This window comes from Capricornis sumatraensis, chromosome 16 (genome assembly GCF_032405125.1).
Source record: "Capricornis sumatraensis isolate serow.1 chromosome 16, serow.2, whole genome shotgun sequence".
Taxonomy (NCBI): Eukaryota; Metazoa; Chordata; class Mammalia; order Artiodactyla; family Bovidae; genus Capricornis; species Capricornis sumatraensis.
Window position 1 is genome coordinate 29951122 of NC_091084.1, and position 23355 is coordinate 29974476.

General features: G+C 53.0%; 1 protein-coding gene and 1 long non-coding RNA gene across 2 annotated transcripts in view; one reads left to right on the forward strand and one right to left on the reverse strand.

The window, feature by feature from the left end:
• Positions 1-16224, forward strand: part of CEP164 (centrosomal protein 164) — a 69844-nt gene extending 53620 nt beyond the window's left edge. Inside the window, 19 exon segments of the mRNA XM_068988281.1 lie at positions 2243-2452; positions 4433-4564; positions 4682-4898; positions 5832-5909; positions 6142-6273; positions 6585-6707; positions 7868-8011; positions 8434-8517; positions 8629-8697; positions 8980-9155; positions 9494-9620; positions 9993-10077; positions 10532-10734; positions 11714-11821; positions 12420-12531; positions 12867-13208; positions 13939-14005; positions 14690-14812; positions 14979-16224. Of these exon segments, the coding sequence (XP_068844382.1) occupies positions 2243-2452; positions 4433-4564; positions 4682-4898; positions 5832-5909; positions 6142-6273; positions 6585-6707; positions 7868-8011; positions 8434-8517; positions 8629-8697; positions 8980-9155; positions 9494-9620; positions 9993-10077; positions 10532-10734; positions 11714-11821; positions 12420-12531; positions 12867-13208; positions 13939-14005; positions 14690-14812; positions 14979-15075 (2629 nt within the window). The 3' untranslated portion in view covers positions 15076-16224.
• LOC138092414 (uncharacterized) lies at positions 10157-11083 on the reverse strand. Its single transcript, XR_011146006.1, has 3 exons — positions 10942-11083; positions 10540-10725; positions 10157-10328 (listed from the first exon to the last, which is right to left on the reverse strand). It is a non-coding gene; the product is annotated as an uncharacterized lncRNA (long non-coding RNA).
• Positions 16225-23355: the final 7131 nt, after the last annotated feature.

Consider the following 23355-nt stretch of genomic DNA (forward strand, 5'->3'; position numbering starts at 1 on the left):
CTTGCTTTCCCTCATATATCTCAGAGTAACTCGGCTGGCAGCCTGAAACGACATCCTGCTGAGCCTCCTCTTGGCCACTCGCTGCTGGAAACTGGGTCTCACTGATGGTGATACCTGAGGAGTGGCCTAGAAATCAGACCTGCCTCTTCCCCTGGAGGCTTTGACTTCCCAGGCATGTCATAGATCTTTCAGGCTCACTGTTGACAGCGTTGGACCTAAGCTGGGAGTTTGGGATACTCAGTCTTGAAAACAGGGACACGGTGAAGAGGCCCGCTGAAAAGCAGCCCCAATCTGCCTGCATGCCAGGCGTGCAGGCAGGGTCAGCGGTGTGTGCAGCCTGGGTGCGTGCTGTCACGCCAGCTGGTGCTCTGTCTCTCCGCAGCATCTGTCCCTAGGGCCCCACATAGCTCTGCAGCCCACAGGGGAGGGAGACATTAAAAGGTACTATCTCAGGGAAAAAAAAGATGTTTTCAGCTCAGGTTGGAAATGAGTTGGAGGGTTGATGAGGCGGAGAGCTGCGGCGGTGGCAGGGTTGGGGGGAGGCTCTTTCCCGGGCGGGATTCTCAGAGGAGGTGGTGGCTACATCTTACATCTGCATCAGTCTGGGCTGCGTCAGGGGACTGAGAGGAAGCGGGAATTGAAAGGAGGGAGATGGGCTTGGGAGCAGAAGGGGACTGAAGACAGAGCTCAGGACCATTTCTGGTCCGAGTCACGATTTTAGGAAGGATCTTAATGGTATTTCAGAGACTTCGGTAGCCTTTTGTCTGTTTCCTCGGTCTCTGGCCTCAAGGGGCTGGAAGAGAATTCCAGAGCCCTCGTTTCCTTCTGCTGTGCTAGTCTGATCCCACCCGCTGCCTTCCATCTGCTACAGAGCGGGGGCTGAGGGCGGAGGGGGTTCTGCATCCCCTGCAGGCTGGCTCCCCTTCTCGAACTCTGGCCCCACCCCTCCTTGATTCAGACCCTGCCTGCGTGCTGCTGTGGTCCACTTGGCCACGGGGCCAGGCCTGCCACAGGCTGAGCATCGCAGGAGAAGGTGGTGCTTCGGTGGCCAGACCAATTTCTAATGTAAGATTTAAGGACCTGGGGCTGCACACGCGCCCTTGGCTTTAGGAAAGCCACTCTGAGAAGCAAAATACTTTATCCTACTTACGTTTCCATTGCTTAAAGTGTTCTTGGGGTTTCTCTTTGGCTATTTCCTTCAGGAGCCAAAATGTGCTCAACAGAACAGCCTTCATGACTTTGTAGACATCTCTTTAACCAATCCCATTGTTCCTTATCTCACCACCTGCCTTTTGCATCCCAGTTAGAGTTCCTTTTACCCATTTCCACACGGTGAATTCACTCTAAGCAGATGAAGCTGTGGCACTGTTGAGGAACAGAGCCTGGCCTTACAGATGTGCCGCTGCTGCTCTCTCTGGCTTAGGGAAGGGTCTCCTGCCTGGCTTCCTTGGCATTGTGGAAAGAGGTTGTGCACTCCTGGGCCTCCAAGGATTATTCTGGGCCTCAGGGCTAGGGGACATGCTGCTGCTTCTCCTGCCGACTCATAAGCATTGACCTCTGTTCAGTTTTGAGAGTCAGGGAGTAGCCTCTGGGGACTTCCCAAACTGCCGGCATGAGCCTCAAGTAACAGGGAGAACCCTGGTAGGAGATGGAACCAGGGCCATGAATCCACTCGGGAGGAGTCCACGAGGGACAGAAGTTGGCCCTCTTCTCTTGCCGCCAGCTCCTGAGCCATGTCTCAGGGTGTTTACTCGGGCTACAACCTACCCAGTCCCCTGAGAGCCTCCTATGCGTCACCCCGCTCCTTAGGCACTCAGGCCCTCCCTCACACAGCCAGAGTGGGACTTATTGTATAGAGCAGGGGTCTCCAACCTCCAGGATCTGATGACCTGAGGTGGAGCTGATACAGTAGTAATAGAAATAAAGTGCACAGTAAATGTAATGCCCGTGAATCATCGCCAGATCATCCCCGCACCCCTGGTTTGTGGAAAAATTGTCTTGCATGAAACCAGCTCCTGGTGCCAAAAAGGTTGGGGGCCACTGCTGTGGAACAGATGCTGCCCTTGTGTTCGAGAGGGTAGCCTTGCTGCTTGCCCTCGGGCGACCTGACGTGCACGTACGACTCCTGACCAGGGGCCCTCCGTTACGGCTCTGTGTGGGATGTTCTGTATCTGTATAAACCCTGGTGCCAGAAGGTGGGTGAACAGTAAACCGAATGAAACGCTGCTCCTGCCCTTGGCAGGCGATCTGCAGAGCCCGCAGCTCCCCAGGAGCAGCTCTCAGAGGCCGCGCTGGAGGCCACGGAAGAGGCGGTGGCCCGAGAACTCGAGCAGGAACAGACACGGCTCCTGGAGTCCAAGCGAGAGAAGATGCAGCGACTGCGGGAGAAGCTGTGGCAGGAGGAGGCGGCGGAGGCCCTGCAACTTCACCAGCAGAAAGAGAAGGCGCTCAGGTCCTGCCGCCCCCTGGCCCAGCCACCCTGGCTGCCACTGGGATGCCCGGCCCCTCCAGGATGACTCCTCTGTGGCCCGGGTGGAGGAGGGGTGGGCTCCCTGGCCGAGACCCGTGCCCAACACAGGCTCTGCTGACCAGAGTCCATCCTATGTCACCCCTCCTGGATCCCCCTGCCAGAGAGCACCCCCTGCCAGAGAGCACCCCAAAGAATAGATGGTCCCAGGCATCCTCCTCTTCCAGCCGCCTGGAACTTGGGGTAGGGGGCCTCCCCAAACAGAGTGCGACTCAGCTTACCTCGAGAGGCAGTGCCTAGGAAGAAATACTGGTGATGTCTCCCTACCAGGCTCCTCTCTCTCCCTGGCCACCCTGGGCTGTGCTGACTGCTTTCTGTCCCTTCCCGAACCCCCCAACTTCAGAGCGGCCTCCCAGAGTCTTCCTAAATTGTAGTGAAAACCAGCCTGTTGAAAAGTATCTGACTCAGGGCCTGAAACCTGATAGTTGCTCAGTAAAGCTGGTTCTTGGCTGTATTTTCAGTTGAAATCAGTACAGTGTTAGTGGTCTTGACCAAGTGATTTCTCTGTGGGCAGTGCCTTGCCTGGCTCTCTTCAAAGTAGTCATGAGAATCCTGTTTCTATTTACACATGAGCCTTTCTGAGAGGTAGGGTCTCCTCTCTACTGGGAAATTACCACTTGGTAGAAATTTCTGGAAGCCACAACTGACCTTGTAGCAAATATTTCTTGAATGAGAAGGCAGGCAGGCAGGCAGACACTTAGTTTATTTAGTTACAAAACAAAGAAACAGTTTAGTTATGAAGAGAGGAGAGCGTTGTAAAATGCAGGACTTAACTGCTAAAGACCCTTCCATTCTGTGGCGATATGTGTAAAATTTAGCCTTGGGACAAAGAGAAAGGGGTTCTGGGGGAATCTAGCAGGAAGAATCTTTAAATTTTCTGTCATTACGGAAGAGAGCAGTGGTGTTGATAGCTGAAAATAGAAAACTATCTGAAGTCTTTTCTGGCTCTGGAATTCACTGCAGAAGCTTTTCCGAGATTGTCTTCTGAATCATGTTTTTCTCAGGCTTGAACTCCCTGAGTGTGCAGCACTGGTCACGTGACAGTCCCTGGTCACGTGGGGGCCACGTGAGGGTTGTCTGCTTGGGATGAGGTGGTCACCACCTCGGTCTGTGAATAAGGGACCCCTCACAGATAATTTGCTTGTAGTTTGTGCCTGGGTGATACTGCCCAAATTCAACCAGCATTTATGGAGTCCCTACTTCCATTTCTGTTACTGTGCTTGGCACTTGGGAGATAGCAGATTTTAAGACAAGATTCCTTCTCTGGAGATGTTCCCATACTTGTAAGGAAAACACATATACAAAGGCTGAATTATGGTGTGATGTTATGCATGGCAGAGAGTGGCATGGATAAGAAAGGTCCTCATATAAAGTGTGATGGGAGCTGAAAGGGGATTGATGAGCTTGGAGAGAGTTGGAACGGCTTCTCCGAGAGGAGGGAGTTGGGTGTTGAACACGGAACATGGGTTCGTCAGGTAGGAAGTGGGATTCTCGATGGGAGAGCTGGCTTGAACAAAGGCCAGGAGGCAGGGAGGAGTATGGTAGGGTTTGGAGGTGCTGGCTCATGTGATGTGGCCAGAGCTGGGTTGGGGTCAGACAGGATCCGACCTTGAGTAAATGCCTCCCACCTGGTTACAGAGGAGAACCTTTGGCAGAAATGCTATTTTGGGATCATGGAGCTTGTGATCTGCTTCCTGTGGCAAAGGGCAGGTGGAGTTCATAGCCCCTCTCGCCCTGGGAGGTATTAAAAGGCAGCAGGACCCAGAAGCTAAGGTTAGGCTTGTCCTTAAGACGTAGGAAGCTTCACAAGCAGGCTCCAGGCTTTTGGAGGCTGAGAGCCAGGGGTTAAGTGTAGAAAGGGGAAGGCCTTGTGGTCCCGCCAGCAAACTTGTCTTTGCCTTGCAGTTCCCTGAAGGAGCAGCTGCAGAGAGCCACCGAGGAGGAGGAGACCCAGATGAGAGAGCAAGAGCGCCAGAGGCTGTCCCAGCTCCGCGCCCAGGTGCAGTCCAGCTCAGAGGCCGATGAGGACCAAATCAGGTGAGTGCGGACTGTGGGCGGCCTGGCCTCCCCGGAGGCTCGCCCCTCTTGGCACCCCCCACCTCACCCTGACCAACACAAGTGCCCAGACCCACCCCCACCTCCTTTTCTGCCCAGGGCTGAGCAAGAGGCTTCCCTGCAGAGGCTGCGAGAAGAGCTGGAGTCTCTGCAGAAGGCCGAGAGGGCCAGCTTGGAAGAGAGAAGCAGGCAGACCCTGGAGCAGCTCAGGGAAGAGATGGAGGCTTCAGAGAAGAGAGAGCAGGCTGCCCTGAAGGTGGAGAAGGAGAGGGCCTTGCAGCAGCTGAGGGAGCAGCTGGAAGGGGAGAGGAAAGAAGTGAGTGCCCCTCTCCACCACTGTGTGTCCCTGGGGAGGGCTGCGTGCTGAGGAAGAACAAGAGCCAGCCTTGGCACCCAGGGGAGCCAACAGCGCAGGGGTCTGTAAGGAAGGGCGTGGCGATGCTGGGCCGGCCATCTGGGCGCATGTGGAGCCCACTCAACTCAGAGCAGATGCTGCCCTGGTCTCCACGGTGGGGTCCAGAGGGCCCCCTCCAGGGCCTGTTGGGATTTGTCAGCAGCAGAGAAGTTTGAAGGGAAAGGACCCGGGGATTTGGGAAGACTCCATGACTGAAGGAATCGAAACCAGACCAGAGGTCTTGAGACGAAGGCGCAGTGTCCCCGTCCTTGTCCCTGAGGGCAGCTGTGATGACCTCTCGTCTCTCTCCTTCCCTCCCCTGCCTCAGAGCGAGAGGCTGGCTCACTCAGGGGAGTTTGTTCTCCTTTATCCTTACTCCCTATCCCCCCATCCAGTGGTCTGTCTCTAGGTAAGAGGCTGAAGTCGGTAGCAGGTCAAGTGGAACTGGTGTTCTATTTTGGTTCTGGGTGGAGTGTCAGTTCCCAGACCACGGGAACCTACCGGGGAGGTCACTGTGCTACACGTGCTCAGGGAGACGGTGCTGAGCCTCAGGCCTCCTGGCCTTTATTCACAGGCAGGAGTGTGGCCTGTGTGCGGTGGTTTGGCCCAGAGGCCCGAGAGTGGAAGGGCCATGGCCGAGCCTCACTGAAGCTTTCCCTCCATGTCGGCCTCCATGTCCCCGTTTGCTTGCAGACTTGAGGGACAGCTGTTTTGGAGGAATACAGACGCGCCTGTGGTTCCCCTTGGCCCCTGAGCTTGAGGGCCTTGGGGATGGTCTTCCTGACTCATCCTCTCCCCAGAGTCAGAGCCTGGCCAGCCTGCCCTGGTCCTCACAGGCCCTGTGTTGCACCCTAGGCAGCGGCAGCGCTGGAGAGGGAACACAGAGAGGAGCTGGAGCGGCTCTCCTCCTCGCTGGAGGCCAAGCACAGGGAGGTGAGGGGCAGTGGCCCTGCCTGCCGGGCACAGCCTGGTGTGCTGGGCCCCGGGCTCTGAGCCTTCACGGCTGGCTGGTCGGCAGAACTCCACCCCAACCCCGGCCCTGCCACTAGCTTCCCTCTCCTGCAGCCCCGGGGGCTGGGGGCTGGGTCCCTGGGAAGCGAGTTGCCCGCGGCCACTCTGTAGGGCCCTCTGAGGGTCACGCTCCCCCATGCGGGCCCCTCCTCAGGTGGTCTCCAGCCTCCGGAAGAAGATGCAAGAAGCTCACCAGAGAGAGGAGGCCCAGATGCAGGAGAGCCTTGGGCGGGCGGAGCAGCGAGCCCATCACAAGGTGTACCAGGTGCTGGAGTATGAACAGGAGGTGCGTGCCGGTCTGCTCCTTTCGCCCTAGGGGCCCAGCGTCGTGGGCGGCCGGCCGAGCCGTCCTGGCCCGAGGGGCCTCTGCTTTGCTTTGGACGGCTCAGCTGGGGCTCTGTTTTTGTGCCTTAGTTCCCTGGAGGCCAAGTCCTTCTCCACCCTGTGCCCTGTACGTGAGTGGAGTGGGAGGGGGTGCTGGGTGTGGCCACGTGTGAATGTGGGGATGTTGGGGGAGGTGGGCGTGTGTTGCACACATGTGTGAGTCCTTCAAGTGCCTCAGTCCTGCATGTCGCATCTCTGCCTCCTGCCGGGCAGCTCAGTGGCCTCCTGAGAGAGAAGCGCCAGGAGGTGGAGCGGGAGCACGAGCGGAAGATGGACAGGATGAAGGAGGAGCACCAGCAGGTGGTGGCTGAGGCCAGGCAGCAGTACGAGGCTGAGGTGACTGGGCCACATCTCCTGGCACATGCGTGTGTGTGTGTGTGTGTGCGTGCACACAAACCCACTCCCACCCACCCACCCCTTGGGGTCTTTCCCAGACGTCCGGAGGGCCTTGGAAGGAGTCAGGGGTGGTGGGAAGTGTTCTTCCCTGGCCCCCAGCAGTGGTGAAATCCAGTTTTGTACTAAAGCATTACGGGAAGCCTGCTCCTCCCCGCCATCAGGCTGCACTTTGCTCTCCTGTTAATAACAGCCAAGGTGCATTGAACTTATACGCTGTGCCAGGTGTATCCTGAGCTCTTTGCACGTTAACCTCATTTAGTCTTCACAATACCCTTGGGTGGGGGGCATCCGTACTATATTCCTCTCCATTTTAAAAAGAGGAAACTGAGACTTGAGCTTAAGCAACTCCCTTAAGCCTCCCTGGCTGATAAGTAAAGGAGCTAGGATTCAAGCCAAGACTGACTCCAGAGCCTTCGACTTTTAACCACCAACGCTGTGCCTCCAAGCCTACAGAAATTCCAGGACTCCCGGAAATAGATTGGCAAGAGCCAACCAGTATTTAGATACTACCTGCCCATCTTCAGCCTCTGGCTTAGAGGGGAAAGTTCAGTGACTAAGTGGACCCAATGGCACGCTCACGTTGGGGTGAACGACTGGGAGGGCTGGTGGCTGACTTTAGCCCAGAGCTGGATGGGCTTCTGTCCCCAGTTTCTAGGCTTCGCCTCCAGAAACTTGAACCAGTATCCCAGACTCTGCACCAGGGCAGAAATAGCGGCCCAGAGGAAAATGTAGTTGACTCCTTTCCTAAACCAATTCTGCCCTTGTTGAAGAACAGTGACATTTTAGTAATAACCCCTTCCCTTAAGGAAGGAAGGCTGTGTGTGTGGGGAGTGGTAAGAGAGGCAGGTGTCCACACCAGGGATTTCTCAGGACGTCTGTCCAGTGTTGTTTCAGCAGCAGAGAGGGGGGTGCAGGCTTTCTGGGGATGAGACCATGTGGTCCTGGGCACTATCTTATCTCCAGGAGCCGGCCTTAGAGGCCTGGTGGGGTCCCTGATCTTACTGACCTGAGGCGGCAGGACAGGGGGTAGGGGTCGGCTCTGGTCGAAGGGTTGGGAAGGGCCGCTGTGGTTTCCCACCAACGGCCCCACCCTTCGTCAGGAGAGGAAGCAGCGGGCTGAGCTCCTGGGGCACCTGACGGGAGAGCTGGAGCGCCTGCACAGGGCCCATGAGCGAGAGCTGGAGTCGGCGAGGCAGGAGCAGGACCAGCAGCTGGAGGACCTGCGGCGGCGACACCGGGAGCAGGTGGGCGCCGGGCTGACGGTGCTTGGGGCCCACTCTGCCCGACCCCTCCACCCAGGGTAGAAGAGTGCTGGGGGCCGGCACTGCCACAGCGGTGGGGTGGAGCCTGATGGCTTCAGGGGTGGGGAGGTCTCTCACTGGCCATCCCCAAGCCGGGGCATCCTTGCTCTTTTGCTTTCTGGGCCAAGGAGCATCCCCAGGACTAGAAGAAGCAGAGGTCAGTGCACCTCGGGCCTTGGGGTTGGTGTCTTTGCCTATGCTCACCATTACCCCTGAAATAAGCAAGGCGTGATGCTCTGCTGGGGGAGCCCAGCCCAGCTTGGAGCACGTGGTATGGGGCACACTCGCAAACTCCTCCTGGCCCTCAGCTCGGGCCTGGGCACTGGCTGCACTCCTATCTCTCTCTCTACCTACACTCCGTGCAGGAAAGGAAGCTCCAAGATTTAGAGGTGGAACTTGAAACCAGAACCAAGGATGTCAAGGCCCAATTGGCTCAGCTGGATGTCCAGGTGCGGGAGTAGGGGCAGAGGACAGGCTCTCAGGTACCTTTGACCCGGAAGTCCGCTCCCCCAGGAGAGGCCCGGAGTCGGCCTGATGGCCAGACCTTCTGTGCTCCGCAGAAGGAGGCGGCCCGAAAAGAGAAGCAGCAGCTCCTCGGCGCGCAGAGGCAGGTCGCGCTGGAGAGCGAGGTTCGCCTGCTGCTTCTGTCCTCCCTTGCTGCACTTTGCGCCCCCAGCCCCTTCATTCCCCTGGTCTGTCCGGGGAATTGGGTTCCAAACTCTCTTGGCAAGCATCCCGGGATAGCCTCTCTGTGGGAGACCAGCTCGGGCAACCCTGGGGGGGCGGGGCCACTGAGGGGCGGGGCCTGGTCCAGCCTCTCCCCCAGTGCTTCCCCGTTGTCTGCTCTGTGACTCCCCCGTCCACTCCCTCCCACGTCTCCAGGTCCTTCTGTCTTTCCTTCTGCCCCCCAGGAAGCCACAGCCACCCATCAACACCTGGAGGAGGCAAAGAAGGAGCACGCCCACCTGCTGGAGTCAAACCGGCAGCTCCGAAGAATCCTCGAGGAGCTTCAGGCCCGCAAGTTGGAGCTGGAGTCCCAGGTGGAGCTGCTGCAGGCCCAGAGTCAGAGGCTGCAGAAGCATGTCAGGTGGTCTGGACCCCTGCGCTCCGCCACCCCTGCGCCTCCCACCTGCCTTCTGACCTCTGCCACCTGGGGGCTCTGTCTCTTCATGGCCCAGTTAGCAGGCAGAGGTGGAGCCAGATGGAGGGGCTGTTTTGTAGGGACTTAGCGGGGGCGTTAAGAGGCTGGGACTAGCCCGGGTCCCCCGGTTCTGGGGTCCCTGCCCCAGCATCTTTGGCAGGATTGAAAGGGTGGAGGTGGTTCTGCCCCTTCCCTGCTAGGAGTCCTGAAAGGTGCTGCCAGGCCTGCTTCAGCATGTGACCCTGCCTCACCAACTCCCCCCACTCCCCAATTTCCCATCACAGCGACCTGGAGGTCCAGGCTCAGAAGCAGCAGGACTTGTTGAAAGAGCTGGAGGTAAACGACAGTAACGCTTCCCCACATTTGGAGCCCAATCTCCTCCTTGAGGACCTGAGGAGATCCCCCCGGACGGTGAGCTTCTCTTGGGAGGGTCAGGGTGGCTGGAGTTGGGCAGGGCTCCACTAGGGGCGGGGCTCTCGGAGGGGTTGAGGTCCAGGAGGGATGGGGCTGCATCGGGGGGGGGAAAGTGGGTAGGAGGGCCCCTGGGGGCGGGGGGTGGGGCTCCAGGAAGGGTCCTGACTGTTCTGCCCAGGACTTTTTAGTCTCCTATTATCATTCCTAGCCCTACTTCTGCATCAGTCAAATTATATCTGTAAGTGACTGGTGCTCGGTGGCTGGCAGACCCATCATCTGGGCCTCTAGGAGGGACTTTGGGGTTTATTGAGCCTGTAGTTACCTGATGTTGTTACATTCAGTGGGCATTTTCTACTGTGTGTGTCTTAGAACCAGACTAAAGAGGTATCCTTCTCTCTCTTCCCAGAGCAAGGAGACTGACCTATCCTTGGACAGGTACGTTCCAATAACCTGTCCTGTTTTGGGTTGAGGATCCAGGAATGGTTGAGTGAGGACGTGTGTCAGGGCCGGGGACTGACCTGGACCCATGGTCTCCAGTGGGGCTTGGTTCGAGGATAGGGGCTGGGGCACTGAGGAGTCTTCTGTGACAAGCCAGGAAGGTGCCCAGGGTGATCACTGACACAGCACGCTGGCATGGACTGACCTTGCACGAGGGTCAGGCTGATGGGAGGGTCTGGCCGTCTCTGGAGGCCTCAGGTGCCGCTCCTGTCAGGAGGAGGGAGGACTGGCATGCACAGTGCGCGTGCCGTGTGCCATGGGTCTTGAGCAGCGGCGTCCCCACCCTGTCCTAGCCCTGTGGTCTGTGCTCAGGCTGGACACCTGCTGGGGCAGTGCTCATGACCCACAGCAGGAGTCCATAGTGCGTGTGTCCCCGCTCCACCCCTGCCCTGCCCTGTTCTGCAGCACTCGGCACTACCTCTCTGCTGAAGGGGTGGCTCTCCGCAATGCCAAAGAGTTCCTCGTGCGACAGTCACGCTCCATGCGGAGGCGGCAGACAGCTCTGAAGGCTGCCCAGCAGCACTGGCGCCAGGAGCTGGCCAGCGCTCAGGAGGCGGCCAAAGACCCACCAGGCACCAAGGCCCTGGAGGACGTGTGCAAGGACCTGGAGGAGGTCAGGAGCCCCGGGGGGACTCAGCCACGCTGGGGAGGCCCGGGCAGGAAGCTGGCCCTCCCTTTGGGCTTGCCCTCAGTGGATCATGCCCAGGGCTCCCCTTGAGTGGTCAGGTAGGCACAGAGTCACTGGACAAGTCTAGGGAGACCAGACAGGAGGAGATGGAGGTTATGGATCACCGCAAGGATGGAAGCTCCTTACACTCACCTGGCAGTGCAGAATGCTTTCTCTATTAGGAAGTCATTTGGGCCTCACAGTAACCAGAGACAATGTACAGGATTGTAGTGGTGTTCCCATTTTCTAGAAGTTCCACATTGCTTGGCCATTCCATCACACTCAAGACTTTACTCATAAGTGAAAATCTTTTGAGCACACTCAGCATAAGCCGAATTCCCCGTTTTCCTTCTCTGAGAGCCTAATTTGTAATGAAAAGGACATGTCTTCATGGTTATTATTAGTGGGATCACACATCTCTTTGCCATGTGAGGATCTTGGCAGATTATGCCTGGTCTCTTAGAATTCTGATGATGCTCAGAGCTGGTGAGGGATTGCGGGCCCTGTGGCCCCTAAGTCTGGCTGGGGGGCAGCAGAGGGTCAGAGGTCAGTACCTTTGGAGGGGCAGCCTTCCAGGGGCATCTGCATTCCACCCGCAGGGCCTGGAACTGCTCTGCTGAATCCCTGCTGTTGAGGATGGGGGTAGTAATGGTAGTTGAAACAGTGATGATAATAATAACCATTTGTTTAATAGTAACTGTTTTGAGAATTTATTAGGTGTGGGCATAGTGGAGGGCATGTATCATGTTCTCTCTTCGAATCTTCAAGACCCTATGAGAAGTTTTTTTTTAGATGAATATCCAGAGTTCGGTAATTTAAGCTCACCCAGATCACCCAGCCAACAAACCGCAGAGCAGGGGGGACTCCTCCATGTGCCGGTGTGGTGAGTCACCGTCTTCCTCCTTCCCTTCCTCCCTGGCTGCAGGAGACCAGGCACCTGGATGAGATGAAGTCAGCCATGCGGAAAGGCCACGACCTCCTGAAGAAGAAGGAGGAGAAGCTGCATCAGCTGGAGTCCTCTCTCCGGGAAGAGGTGCAGCCCAGCCTGGCCCCAGCCTCCCTCTTCTGTTCCTGGGATTCGGTGGGGGTTCTTGGGTCCCGTGTCGGGGCAGCTTAGGCCCAGGATTGGCAGTAGGCTTGGGGATTCTGAGCTGCTGAAAGTGGCTGTGACTTCAGCTTTTACTGTCGAGCACATTTTGGGGTTTGGGTCTGTGCCGAGACATCCTGAGCAGACTTGGATCCTCTTGCTGAAGGTTCTCAGGAGAGGACTGGTCCTGCCCTGGTGCCCCAGGAGAGGTGTGCCTTGAGGGCCAGGAATAGAGGCTCCTTGGTTTCGCTACCTTCCCTGGGCCTCATAGGCTTTCCTCTGGATGCCTGAGATAAGGGTGCAGCAGGAGCTGGAAAGAAACCGTGGGGAGTGTTTACTGGGGTGAGGGTGGGGGCCTGCCTGACCCTGGTGGCCTTACTGCCTATATCTCCAGTGGCTGAGTTCTCTCAGCCTCACCTGCAAGGCAGCCTGTGCCTCCCCCAGAACTTGGGACTCAAAGAGCCTACCCACCAAGTTCTCAGCTGTCACGAGGGCAGGAAGCACAGAGCAGGTGCCGCCCTCAACTGCTGCGTCTTCCCACCAGGCTTCGGATGAGGACACGCTGAGAGGACCCCCCACCAAGAAGGTGACCTTTGACCTCAGCGACCTGGAAGATGGGAGCAGTGACAGTTCTGACTCCTGCCCCCTGCCTCGCTGTGAGTGGGCGGGGGGAGGACCAGAGATGCAGCCCCTCCCCACAGCCCAGCAAGAGAGGGCCCCCTTGCCGTGCCAGTGTCTGGAGCAAGTGGTCAGCAAATGCCCTGGCAGGAGTGAGCTGGCTGGGTTTGCAGGGCTCAGAGGCTCGGGGGACTCGCAGCAAGAGAAGCGTCCCTTCTGGCCTTTCCCGGGGGGGCCTCTCCCTATAGACGCTCTGAAACACTGAAGCTGTGGGGCTTTTGTTGAGAGGAACAGGGGAAGGGGTAGGAATGTGGGCCAGTAGGGGGCAGTACCAGCAAGGCCATTCTCCACCCTCCGCCTCTTCCCTTTGCAGTCAACCTGGCCCCAAGCCCCACCTTCCCCAACAAGATCCACTACCTGAGCAGCTCCCTGCAGAGCATCAGCAGCCAGCTCAACGGGGTGCTCGGGGTCCTGGGCAGCCTCAACGCCCAGCCGCCACCGCTCTTCTCCATGCCCGTGCCGCTCCCCACCCAGGCCTCCAGGAGCACCCCGGCTCCCCCCAACCCCTCCCTGGCCCGGGGCTCAGCCTCGTCCCTGGCTCAGCCCACGTCTGCTCAGTGGACCTGGGACCCGGGGCTGGGCCCCAGGCTCTCTTCCTCTGCGGCTCAGACCGTGGACGACTTCCTGGTGGAGAAGTGGCGCAAGTATTTTCCAAGTAAGCCTCCCTCTGGGCTGTGCACGGTTCTGGCTCAGCCTCCCCACCTCCCTCCTCTGCCTGCCCCTCACCCCCAGCTTTGGCATGGCCTCCGGACTCTCAGGGTTCCTGGGAGGACCTTGCTGCTCGCCCTGTGGCTGGAGGCCCTCTGGGTCAAGGACAGGTTACCTGATGGGGCCTTTATGATGGATTCTAGAGCTCAGCTGAACCTGAGGAGGTCGCTTGTCAGAGTTGTGATCACTGCCATCTTGAGTGTTCTATATTATGGGCCAGGCATTTTATATATGGTTTTTCACTGAGTCCTTATAATAATCCTCTGAGGTTATTCCACACTTTCATCCCCATTTTACAGATGGGGAAACAGACTCAGAGGTTAAGTAATATCCTCCAGGGTACCCAGGGAGCAAGCAACAGACTGGATTTTGACCCCATGTCTGTGACTCCGGGGTTTGTAGCCCTTTGGCTGTATGTGGCTTCCTCTGGTCTCATGGCCCTGATGAGGAATGTGAAAATCCATAAAAACAGTTATTTGAAGGAAGAGCTTCTAATTTCAGTTTTAGAAATAAGTAGGACAGTTTCTGGGTACCATCTCTCACCTCCAATCTCAGAAGCTTTTCCTGTCTTTGGTTTGGGGCACTGCCTTTGCAGTTTCTGGGTTGAGGGAGGCAAGAGGGGGCTGGCTTGGCTAAACTGCTGCTCATTTCTGACTGCTTCCCTCACACTTTTCCAGCTGGCATCCCGTTCCTCAACAGTGGTCCTGCCCCCTTGGAAAATAGGCTGGGCTATGTGTCTGCCAGGTAAGCCTCCCTGTGGGCTCAGGGTGGAGCCACTCCATTCAGCTGCAGCTCCCAGGGCAGGTGGGACCTGGTGAAGGGACCAGAAGGCCCTATCACGTCACCCAGACATTAGGCAGGTCCCCCAGGCCATGAAGCTGCTGAGGTTCCAGTGGGGCCAGGCTGGCCTTACCTGAGCCAGCCCCATGAGGAAGCTGCCCAGTGGCACCCTGGGGAGAAATGGGATCTGGCTGTGGAGTGAGGCGTTCGTCTCTGCCCTGAGCTCTTTGTCTGCTGTGCACGGCTCCATTCTTCCCCTAGACCTGCTGAGCAACATCTGGAGGGAGTGGGGGCTCCCTGTGGGGGAGACAGATGGGCAATTATTGAAACCTGTTATTAATTTCCCCTTCATCTTATTCCTTGCCAAATGTACCCCCCCTTGATGTGTCCCTGCAGGCCCCCAACCATAAGCACAGCCCCTCTCACCCTTTGGCCAGCTTGGGAGCTGATGCTGGGAAGGTATTTGAGTTGATAGAGAGGAAAGTGTTTGCTGACGAGATTGGCTGGGCACAGGCAGACGTGGGAGCCCTGAAGTCAGGCGCCTTCACCCAGGGTGGAGGCTCCACCCTCTTCCCTTTTGGAAATAGATGCTCCTCACCCCAGAGGGGCACTCATGCCATGCTCTTGCCTCCTCTCCCCTCCCCGCAGTGAGCAGCTCCGCCTCCTGCAGCGTCCCTATCCCCGAGTCCCTGAGGTGGGCACCTCCAACTTGCAGGACCTGATCGCGGCTAACCGAAAGTGGCTAGAACATTACAAGAACGACCCCAAGTTGTATCCTTTTAGCTGCCTCCCAAACCCTGATCCCTTCCCGCTCTAACTGCCAGGGCAGGTGGGCCCTAGGCGGGGTGGGGGTGTCCCAGGAGGGTCCTGTCTGGTCCGTGACTCCTCCCCAACCGTGCTCAGCTGACTGTGGAGTTCTCCTTCACCTTGTGGCCAGACCTCTCTTCTCCTTGGTGCCCAAGCCAGCGGCTGGTTCCAGCCTCCTGCAGCTGGACCTGGATGGGAACAACAGACTGAAAGTCTATCACTACTGAGGCGCTGAGCCGGGGGGCAGCCTGGCCTCTCCTGCACCCAGACCATGTGCCCTACTTGCTGCCTGCACGTTACTCCCCTGATAAAGCATCCTCCTGGCCCCCCTCTGTGCTGCTTGCCTCACTTGGAACTTAGAGGAGCCCCGGGGCACCAGGGGAAACGGAGGGTTGACCGGGAACATTAAGCCACCCCTAGACTGTAGCATCTCAGGCTGCCCTGTGTGGCTTGTGCGTGAGCCTTGCGACACTGACGTGGGGCAGAGGTGGCGCTGGGGGAGCTCCTGCTTCAGAGGCCAGGGGACTCCATTGGAGTGGAGTCGGTCTCTTGGACCTGTGGGGCCCGCTTGGAGCTCCCAGGGTCACATATGTGGTCCCTCACTACCCAGAACAAAGCCCCCCCGGCATGTTTGTCCTCTGGGACCAGGGCCCGCCTTTCTAATACCTCAGCCCTGTAGAGATCAAGCCTTTTTTTTTTAACGTCCCCTTTCCTGAGCACTCTGTCTCACCTTTTGACTTATCTCAGGATTGGGCCCAGAGCCCTGTGGGCGGTGGCTGGCCCCAGAAGTTTTGCCACTTGTCTTCCCTCTGCTGGTCCTGGGCTTTCCTCAGGGGCTGTCCTCAGGAGCACTTCCTTCCCCCCACCCTGGGGCTCCTCCCCAGAGCATCCCAGCTACATTCTCAGGTCTCAGGAAGCCGGTGAGCCACAGGAAGAGACTGGGAGGGCTCACCATGGCTTCCTCTTCCTGGAGCACTCGGGTGTATATGTGCGTTGTTTCCGTCCGTCTTTTCCACCTGTGCCGTCCCTGGCGCCTCGTCTCAGAGCCTGGAGACTTGTTCTGAAGGAGGTGAGGGGCTGGGCCCATGCCTGCCGTCTGGCACAGCACCCTGCCACCCTTCCCACGTCAGCGGGCTCCTTGAGGGGACACGCAGGCAGTGCTTAACATCTGCCCCATCGTTTAAATAAAGTGCCCCCCTTTTCTTGTCTTGAAAGCGGTGGGGGTTCCCCCTGCCTCTCCACCCCTCATTTCTTTGGATAAGGAACTGAGATCCCATTGGCTTGTTTACCCCCAGGCACTTCTTTGGCACCAGCCTACCGCATAGGATGTCCACTTTTGTTCATCTGTGTGCTTGGGGACTAGCTCATGTGCTGCAACCAACTTTGGTGACAATCCTGTGTTTTCTACATCAATTAAATCTCTGCAGGTCCATTTGCTACACAGTAGCTGTGTGAACGTGTCTCCTTTTGAAGGCCTTTGCTTCCTTCTGCTTAAGGGTAGAGGGAAGGAAATGAATATTCACAGAATACCCAGGGCTCCCCTGGTGGCTCAGTGATAAAGAACCTGCCTGCCGGTGCAGGAGACACAGGCTGGATCCCTGGTCTAGGAAGACCCCACATGCTGCGGAGCGGCTAAGCCTGTGAGCCACAGCTCCTGAGCCTGTGCTTTGCAACGAGAAGTCACCGCAACGAGAAGCCCATGCGCAGCAACGAAGACCCAGCAAAGCCACGCATACAATATTTTTCGAAAAGAATACCACAGTATCGAACCTAATCACATCATATCTGTTTTGTAGTTAGTTTCAGCTCCATTTCTGTGAGTGAGAAAACCAGGGCCTGAAGTCCTGGAGTTGAACTCCTGGAGTTTAAATGCCTGAAGCTCCCTACAAGAACGGAGCCTTATACCTCGTGGCTGTGTCCTTAGAGCACCCTGCTCCCTGGAGCAGTGCTGGGGGCACTCAGCCCCCAGCTGAGTTCTCCCTTATCAAGCCCTAGCTCCACCTACCAGCTGGAGACTCACCATGCCATTTCCCAGGGGCTACTTGACCCTATTTCTTCACGCAAAGGTGAGCTCCTTGAAGTTCTAAGCTGGCAAAGTCAGGTGGGTTTTTTTCCTGCTCCAGTGGTGTGAATAGCCTGTGTGGTCTTGGATTTATAGCACCAAAATTGCCAGAAGAACCAGCTGAGAAAGTTGCATTTCATGGACTTGCAAAAGAAAACCAACTTAAAGACAAACATACAAAGGTACCTAGCCTTTTGAGTCTGAGCTGCTCTGAGGATGGGAGGGAGAAAGGTGCTGAGAGGAGCCTGCAGATAACTTGTTCAGTCCACTCTGATCTCACAGCGGAGGAGGTGGCCCAGAGAGATTCTGGGAGAGGCCAAAAGTACAGTCAGTGCAGCAGAGGTGAGACCAGACCTGAGCAGTCCTGACTGGGGCTTCAGGAAAGAGGGTTTTTAAAAGGATATTTATTTTGAACAGCCTCTGCATTCACATGGCTTCGTATTTAACTGATACAAAAGTCAGTTCATCCCTGGGCCATTCTTGAAGGTAACAAATATACCGGTTCTTTCTGGAGATTTTATGCAAATACAAAAAAAAAAAAAGGGTAACTGTTCTTACTTCCCTTTTACAGGTGGGATAAGGGTCATTCCTACCGTGGGGATCGGACAGTTTTCCAGAGCTCTTCTGTGATATGTTTATTTCCTCTTTTTCTTAAGGGAGACCCACTGGGCATGATTATAGCCCCTCTACCATAGAAGCGTCCACACAAAATGGCTGTATGGGGAGTGGGGAAATAACCCTGGCCTTAGGACACCTGGGTTTACTTTTCGCTCTGACATTTACAAGCTCTGTGACCTCAACAGGTCCCTTCTGGGCTCATGTCTTCCTTGGTCAAAAGCTTGAAGCCCGAATGCACAGTCCAGGGATGAAGCAGGGTGGCTGTCTTCGATTTGGTGACTGAGAGGTCTGCCCTGGGTGAGGAGCTGCCTCATCCAGTGGCCTAACACAGAGCTGGGGTGGGCAGGGGTGCTGGCAGCTGTTGCTGCCTGTTCCTCCAGCAGCTTCTTCGGGGAAGGCAGGGAAGGGATGGTTTAAACAAAAATAGCACCCGCCCTCAGCAGTATCGATGAACTGGAACATCTCCTCGTTCCTCCTTTCCTCCTGCACCTCCAGTCCTCCTCTCCCGCCTCCCTGATTGGCTTTGCCACCTCCAGCAGGTACATACACAGAGGGAAGGGCAGGGTAATGCCATTTTTCATCATGGAGGAGAGGGGCATCTGCTCTTGAGGGGTCTTGCTCAGGTTTAAATGCAGTGAAAGTGTGAATCACAAGGTTCACTTTATCCTTTCTGTGCCTTGAGTCTCATATCTTTAAAATGGGGTTAAATAGCAAAATCTAGCCAAACTGAACAACAAAACATTAAACAACCCAACTCAAAAATGGGCAGAAGACCTAAAGAGACATTTCTACAAAGATGCTCATTATCACTAAGTATTAAGAGAAATACAAACCAAATCTACCATGAGGTACCACCTCACATCAGTCAGAATGGCCACCACTAAAGTCTACAAATAACAGATGTTGGAGGGGGGTGTGGAGAAACAGGAACCCTCCTACACTGTTGGTGGGAATGTAAACTGGTGCAGTCAGTATGGAAAATAGTACGGTGGTTCCTCAAAAAAACTAAAAATAGAGTTGCTGTATGATCCAGCAGTCCCACTCCTGGGCATATATCCAGACGAAACTATAATTCAAAAAGATAACACGCACCCTTATGTTCATAGCAGCACTGTTCACAATAGCCAAGAGATGGGAACAACCTAATATCCATCAACAGATGAATGGATAAAGAAGATGTGGTGCATATATACAATGGAATACTACTCAGCCACAGAAACAGTGAGATAATGATGTTTGCAGCAACATGAATTGATGTAGAGGTTATCATACTAAATGAAGTCAGAAAGCAAAAGGCAAATACCATGTGATATCACTTATATGTAGACTCTAAAATACGACACAGTTGAACTTATCTATGAAACAGAAACAGACTCACAGACAGAGAGCAGATTTGTGGGATTGGGAGTTTGGGATTACAGATGCAAATGAGTATATACAGGATGGATAAGTAGCAGGGTCCTACTATATAGCACAGGAACTATGTTCAATATTCTGTTTTAAACCATAACAGAAAAGAATTTGAGAAATATATAGCTCAGTCACTTTGCTGGATAGCAGAGATTAACATAACATTGTAAATCAACTATTAAAATTTAAAAATTAAAAAAAAAAGATTTAAAAATAGGAGTATCTAGCCCATAAAGTTGTTATGGGAATTAAAGAAGTTAATCCATGTAAAGTTCTCAGAACAGTGTTCAACACATAGTAAGGGGAATGATGTCACCAACATGGTGACATAGGGTATTCCTGACTTTCCCCCATTCACAATAGCAACTATCAACTATTCATGGATAAGGGACTACTGAGAGAATCCTAGAACCTGGGAGCAAGGCTGAAGCACCCTCTGTACCACAAAGACCCAGGCATATTGCCTTAGAGGGGGTGAGGGGAACAGCTCTACACACTGACCACATTGCCCCTCCCCTAAGCTGGCACAGCCCCACACGGAGAGGTCTCCCCTGAGACTATGGTTCTTCCAGAGGGAAAGAGCCCGGGGATGACATCCAGCACCTCCAGCATTGTGGGTCAGTTCATGGGAGTCCTCGCTCTGGTTTCACCCCACTGGGGTCACAGGAGACTGCAAGGCTCAGCCACGGGGAATCCGATGGAGAAGGTGGAGGGGCTTCCAGTACTGGGTCTTGGCAGATCACATTTGTACCTGCAGAGACCAATTATAGTCCCAACCTGTGGCTTTGCTCATCTGCAGAGCAAATCAATGGTGCCACATGGCCAGGGAACTTGGCAGAGTGCATGCAGGTCTGTGTGACTCAGGTCCTCAAAAGAGGAGTTCCACCAGCCCCGGAGCCTGGTCAGCTCACTTCAAGATGGAAAAGCCGAGTTATATAGTCCTACCAGCTGTGGAGTGCCTCTCAGCCTCTCCCAGCCAGAAAGCCTGGAAAAATCTGGGAGTTGTCTGAAGTGGGCCTCCTAGTCGCACCCAGGCAGGAGAACAGACATAGCCTTACCTGCTGCCAATTTGTTTTTTTGCCCATTAAGAAGAAGGGCTGCTTGAGAACACCTGAAAACTGCTATGTAATCCATCAATGCTTGAGCCCAGAGGCAGGCGGGCAGAGCTGATCACCCCTACAGCAAGGGTAGTAGCCCTGGTCAGGCCAGGGAACTTGGGGCACAGGTTGGTTTCAGTCAAGACCACAAACAGCCTTCCTGGCCTTGGAGCTGTCCTCCCAAGAACAGCTGGGTGGAGAAACTAATTCATAGCTCCACTTACTGCTAAATGCAGCCATTGGCCCACCTGACCAGGGAATCCTCCCAGAGAGAGGCTGCATATAGCCCATCCAACAGTCCTGCTTACAGTGTCACCTGGACAAAGAGCACAGCCCGTGACTTTCCCTGTCTTTAGAGCAAAGCTACTGGCCTTACCTGATGAAGATATCCAGTGCACAACTTTTGCCTGATTTGGGTCCCCAAATGAGGAGCCATGCAGGCCCTGGGTCCCATTCCTCTGTCCTATGAGGGCAAGGGAAGCTAAGCTATAGCCCCACCAACTGCTAAGTATAGTACCCAGCCCCACCGTGTAGGAAGCCTAACAAGAGAATTCAGGCAACCGCAGAGCCTATCCTACAGGCTCCTTTGGCTAGAGAACCGTGCCAGCAGTCTTATCCAACTGTTCTTAGCCAGTGGCACCTCCTCCCCCAGTTTCAGAGCTTAAACAGTTGCCTCAAACAGGAATAGATCCGATTAGCAGGCCCCACCTGCCCAAGGACATTACCAACAGATATATCCAGAGCTAAACTGAGCTGACAGGTGAATTGTCTCTGCCAAGGCAAATCTGCAAAGACTGGGAGACCTTACTCATGTGGGAAGATACCAACATACATAATCAAGGATCATGAGTAGATAAGTATGAGACCAAAGGAAACTAATAAAGTTCTAAAAGCTGACTTTAGAGAAATGGAGATCTATATTCTGTCAGACAAAGAATTCAGAATAATGTTCTTAAAGGAGTTTAGTGAGCTACAAGAATACACGATGACTAAATGGAATTAGGAAAACAAAGCATGAACCCAACAAGTTCAGCAAAGAAATAGAAACCATCAAAAACAAAGGAATCAGAGCTGAAAAATATAATGGAAGAATTCAATGTAGAGTAAAAAAAAAAAAAGAAAAGAAAAAAGCAGACAGCATTCAGAAGAATCAGTAACCTGGAAGGTAAGAAATTTGAAACTATACAGTCAGAGAAGCAAAAAGAAAGGAAAAAGAAAGTGAAGAAAGCCTATGGAACTTAAGGGACACAATAAAAAGAAAAAATATTCACATTATGGGAATTCTGGAATGATAAAAAGAAATGGATAGAAGGTATATTTTAAGCAATAATGGCTGAAAACTTCCCAAACCTGGGGATAGAAATAGATATCCAGATCCAAGCGAACCTCAAATAGGTTGAACCTGAATAGGGCTGCAGTGAGACACATAATTAAATTGTCAAAAGTCAAATAATTTTTAAAGCAGCAAGAGAAAAGTTATGTATAAGGGGAGACTGTTTGCAAATTTCTCAACATAAATTTTTTAGGTCAGAAAAGAACGAGATAATATTTTTAAAATATTGAAAGAAAAAAAAACCCTGTCAACCAAGAGTACTATATTAGATGAAACTGTCCTTCAGAAATGGAGGGATAAAGACTTTCCTGAACAAACAAAAGCTGAGGGAATTCACCATTAGCCCTTGCCCTATAAGAAAAGTTAAAAGGAATTCTTTGAGTGGAAATAAAAGGACTCTAGTTAGCATCATAAATAGTAAATATACAGTCAGATTCAGTAATAGTAGTGTGTAATTCACAACTCTAGTTTAAGTTAGAAACAAATGTAGTAATAACCATTTTAACAATATGTTTTTAGTTATACAATATAGAAACATGTAAATTACAACATCAATACTCTAAAATGTGAGGGGAAGAAGTAAAAATGGCAAGCTTTGAATTTCTATTGAAGTAATCAGTTTAAAACAGAATGTTACCACTGCTATATTTAACACAGATAACCAATAAGGACCTATGGTATAGCACAGGGAATGTTGCTCAATACACTTTAATAATCTAAATGGGAAAAGGATTTGAAAAATAGATACGTGTATACGTATCATTGAATCACCTTGCTGTATACCTGAAATTAAAACATTGTTAATCATCTATACTTTAATATAAAAATTTAAAGAAATAGGGAATTACGATTTTAAGATATTCTGTTTAAGCCTCATGGTAACCACAGGGAAAAACCTGTAGTAATTATACACAAGAACGTGATAAAGAAGTCAAAACATTTTGATACCAGAAGACATCAAAACACACAAAAAGACAGCAGGATAAGAAACAATGAACAATAGATCTAGAAAATGAAATGGCAGCAGTAGTCCTTATTTATCATCAATTACTTTAAATGTAAACAGATTAAACTCTTCAATTAGAAGACACAGAATGACTGAATGGGAAAAAAAAGATCCAAAGATGTGCTGCCTTCAGGAGAATCATTTTAGCCTTAAAGCCATATAGACTAAAAGGATGGAAAAATGTTTCAAACAGATTGTAAGAACAACAACAAAGTAGGGGTAACTATACTTAAATCAGACAAAACAGACTTTAAAAGTGATAAAGAGACAAAAACCATTATATAATGATCAGGGGGCCAGTATATCAAGAAGATAAAGTAATTGGAAATATTTATGTGCCCAACACTGGAGCACATAAACACATAAAGCAAAAGTTAAGAGCTAAAAGGAGAAATAAACAGCAATACAGTAATAGTTGGGGTCTTTAATACCCCACTCTCAACAATGGATAGGTCATCTAGACAGAGAATTAGCAACAGTGAATTGGAATAAGACTAGACCGAGTGAACCTAACAGACATATACAGATGTTCTACTGGACAATAGAATATACATCCTTCTCAAGTGCACATGAAGATTTTCTAGGATAGGCCACGTATTAAGTCACAAAACAAGTCTCAGAAAATTCATGAAGACGGAAATCATACCAAGTATCTTCACTGACCACAACGGTATGAAACTAGAAATCAGTAAGAGGAGGAAAATGGAAAATTCACAAATACATGGAAATTTGCCAACACTCTTCTAAACAACTATGGATCAAAGAAGAAATTTAAAGGGAAATAAGAGTACCTTGAGACAAATGAAACTGGAAACACAATGTATCAAAAGCTTATGCAAGGCAACAAAAGCAATTCTAAGGAGGAAATTCATAACAATAAATGCCTATATTAAGATGCAAAAAAAAAAGAATCCAAAGAAACAACTTTATGCTTACTGTAAAGGGGGCATTGCAGAGCTGTCCAGTGAAAGGTCCATTCAA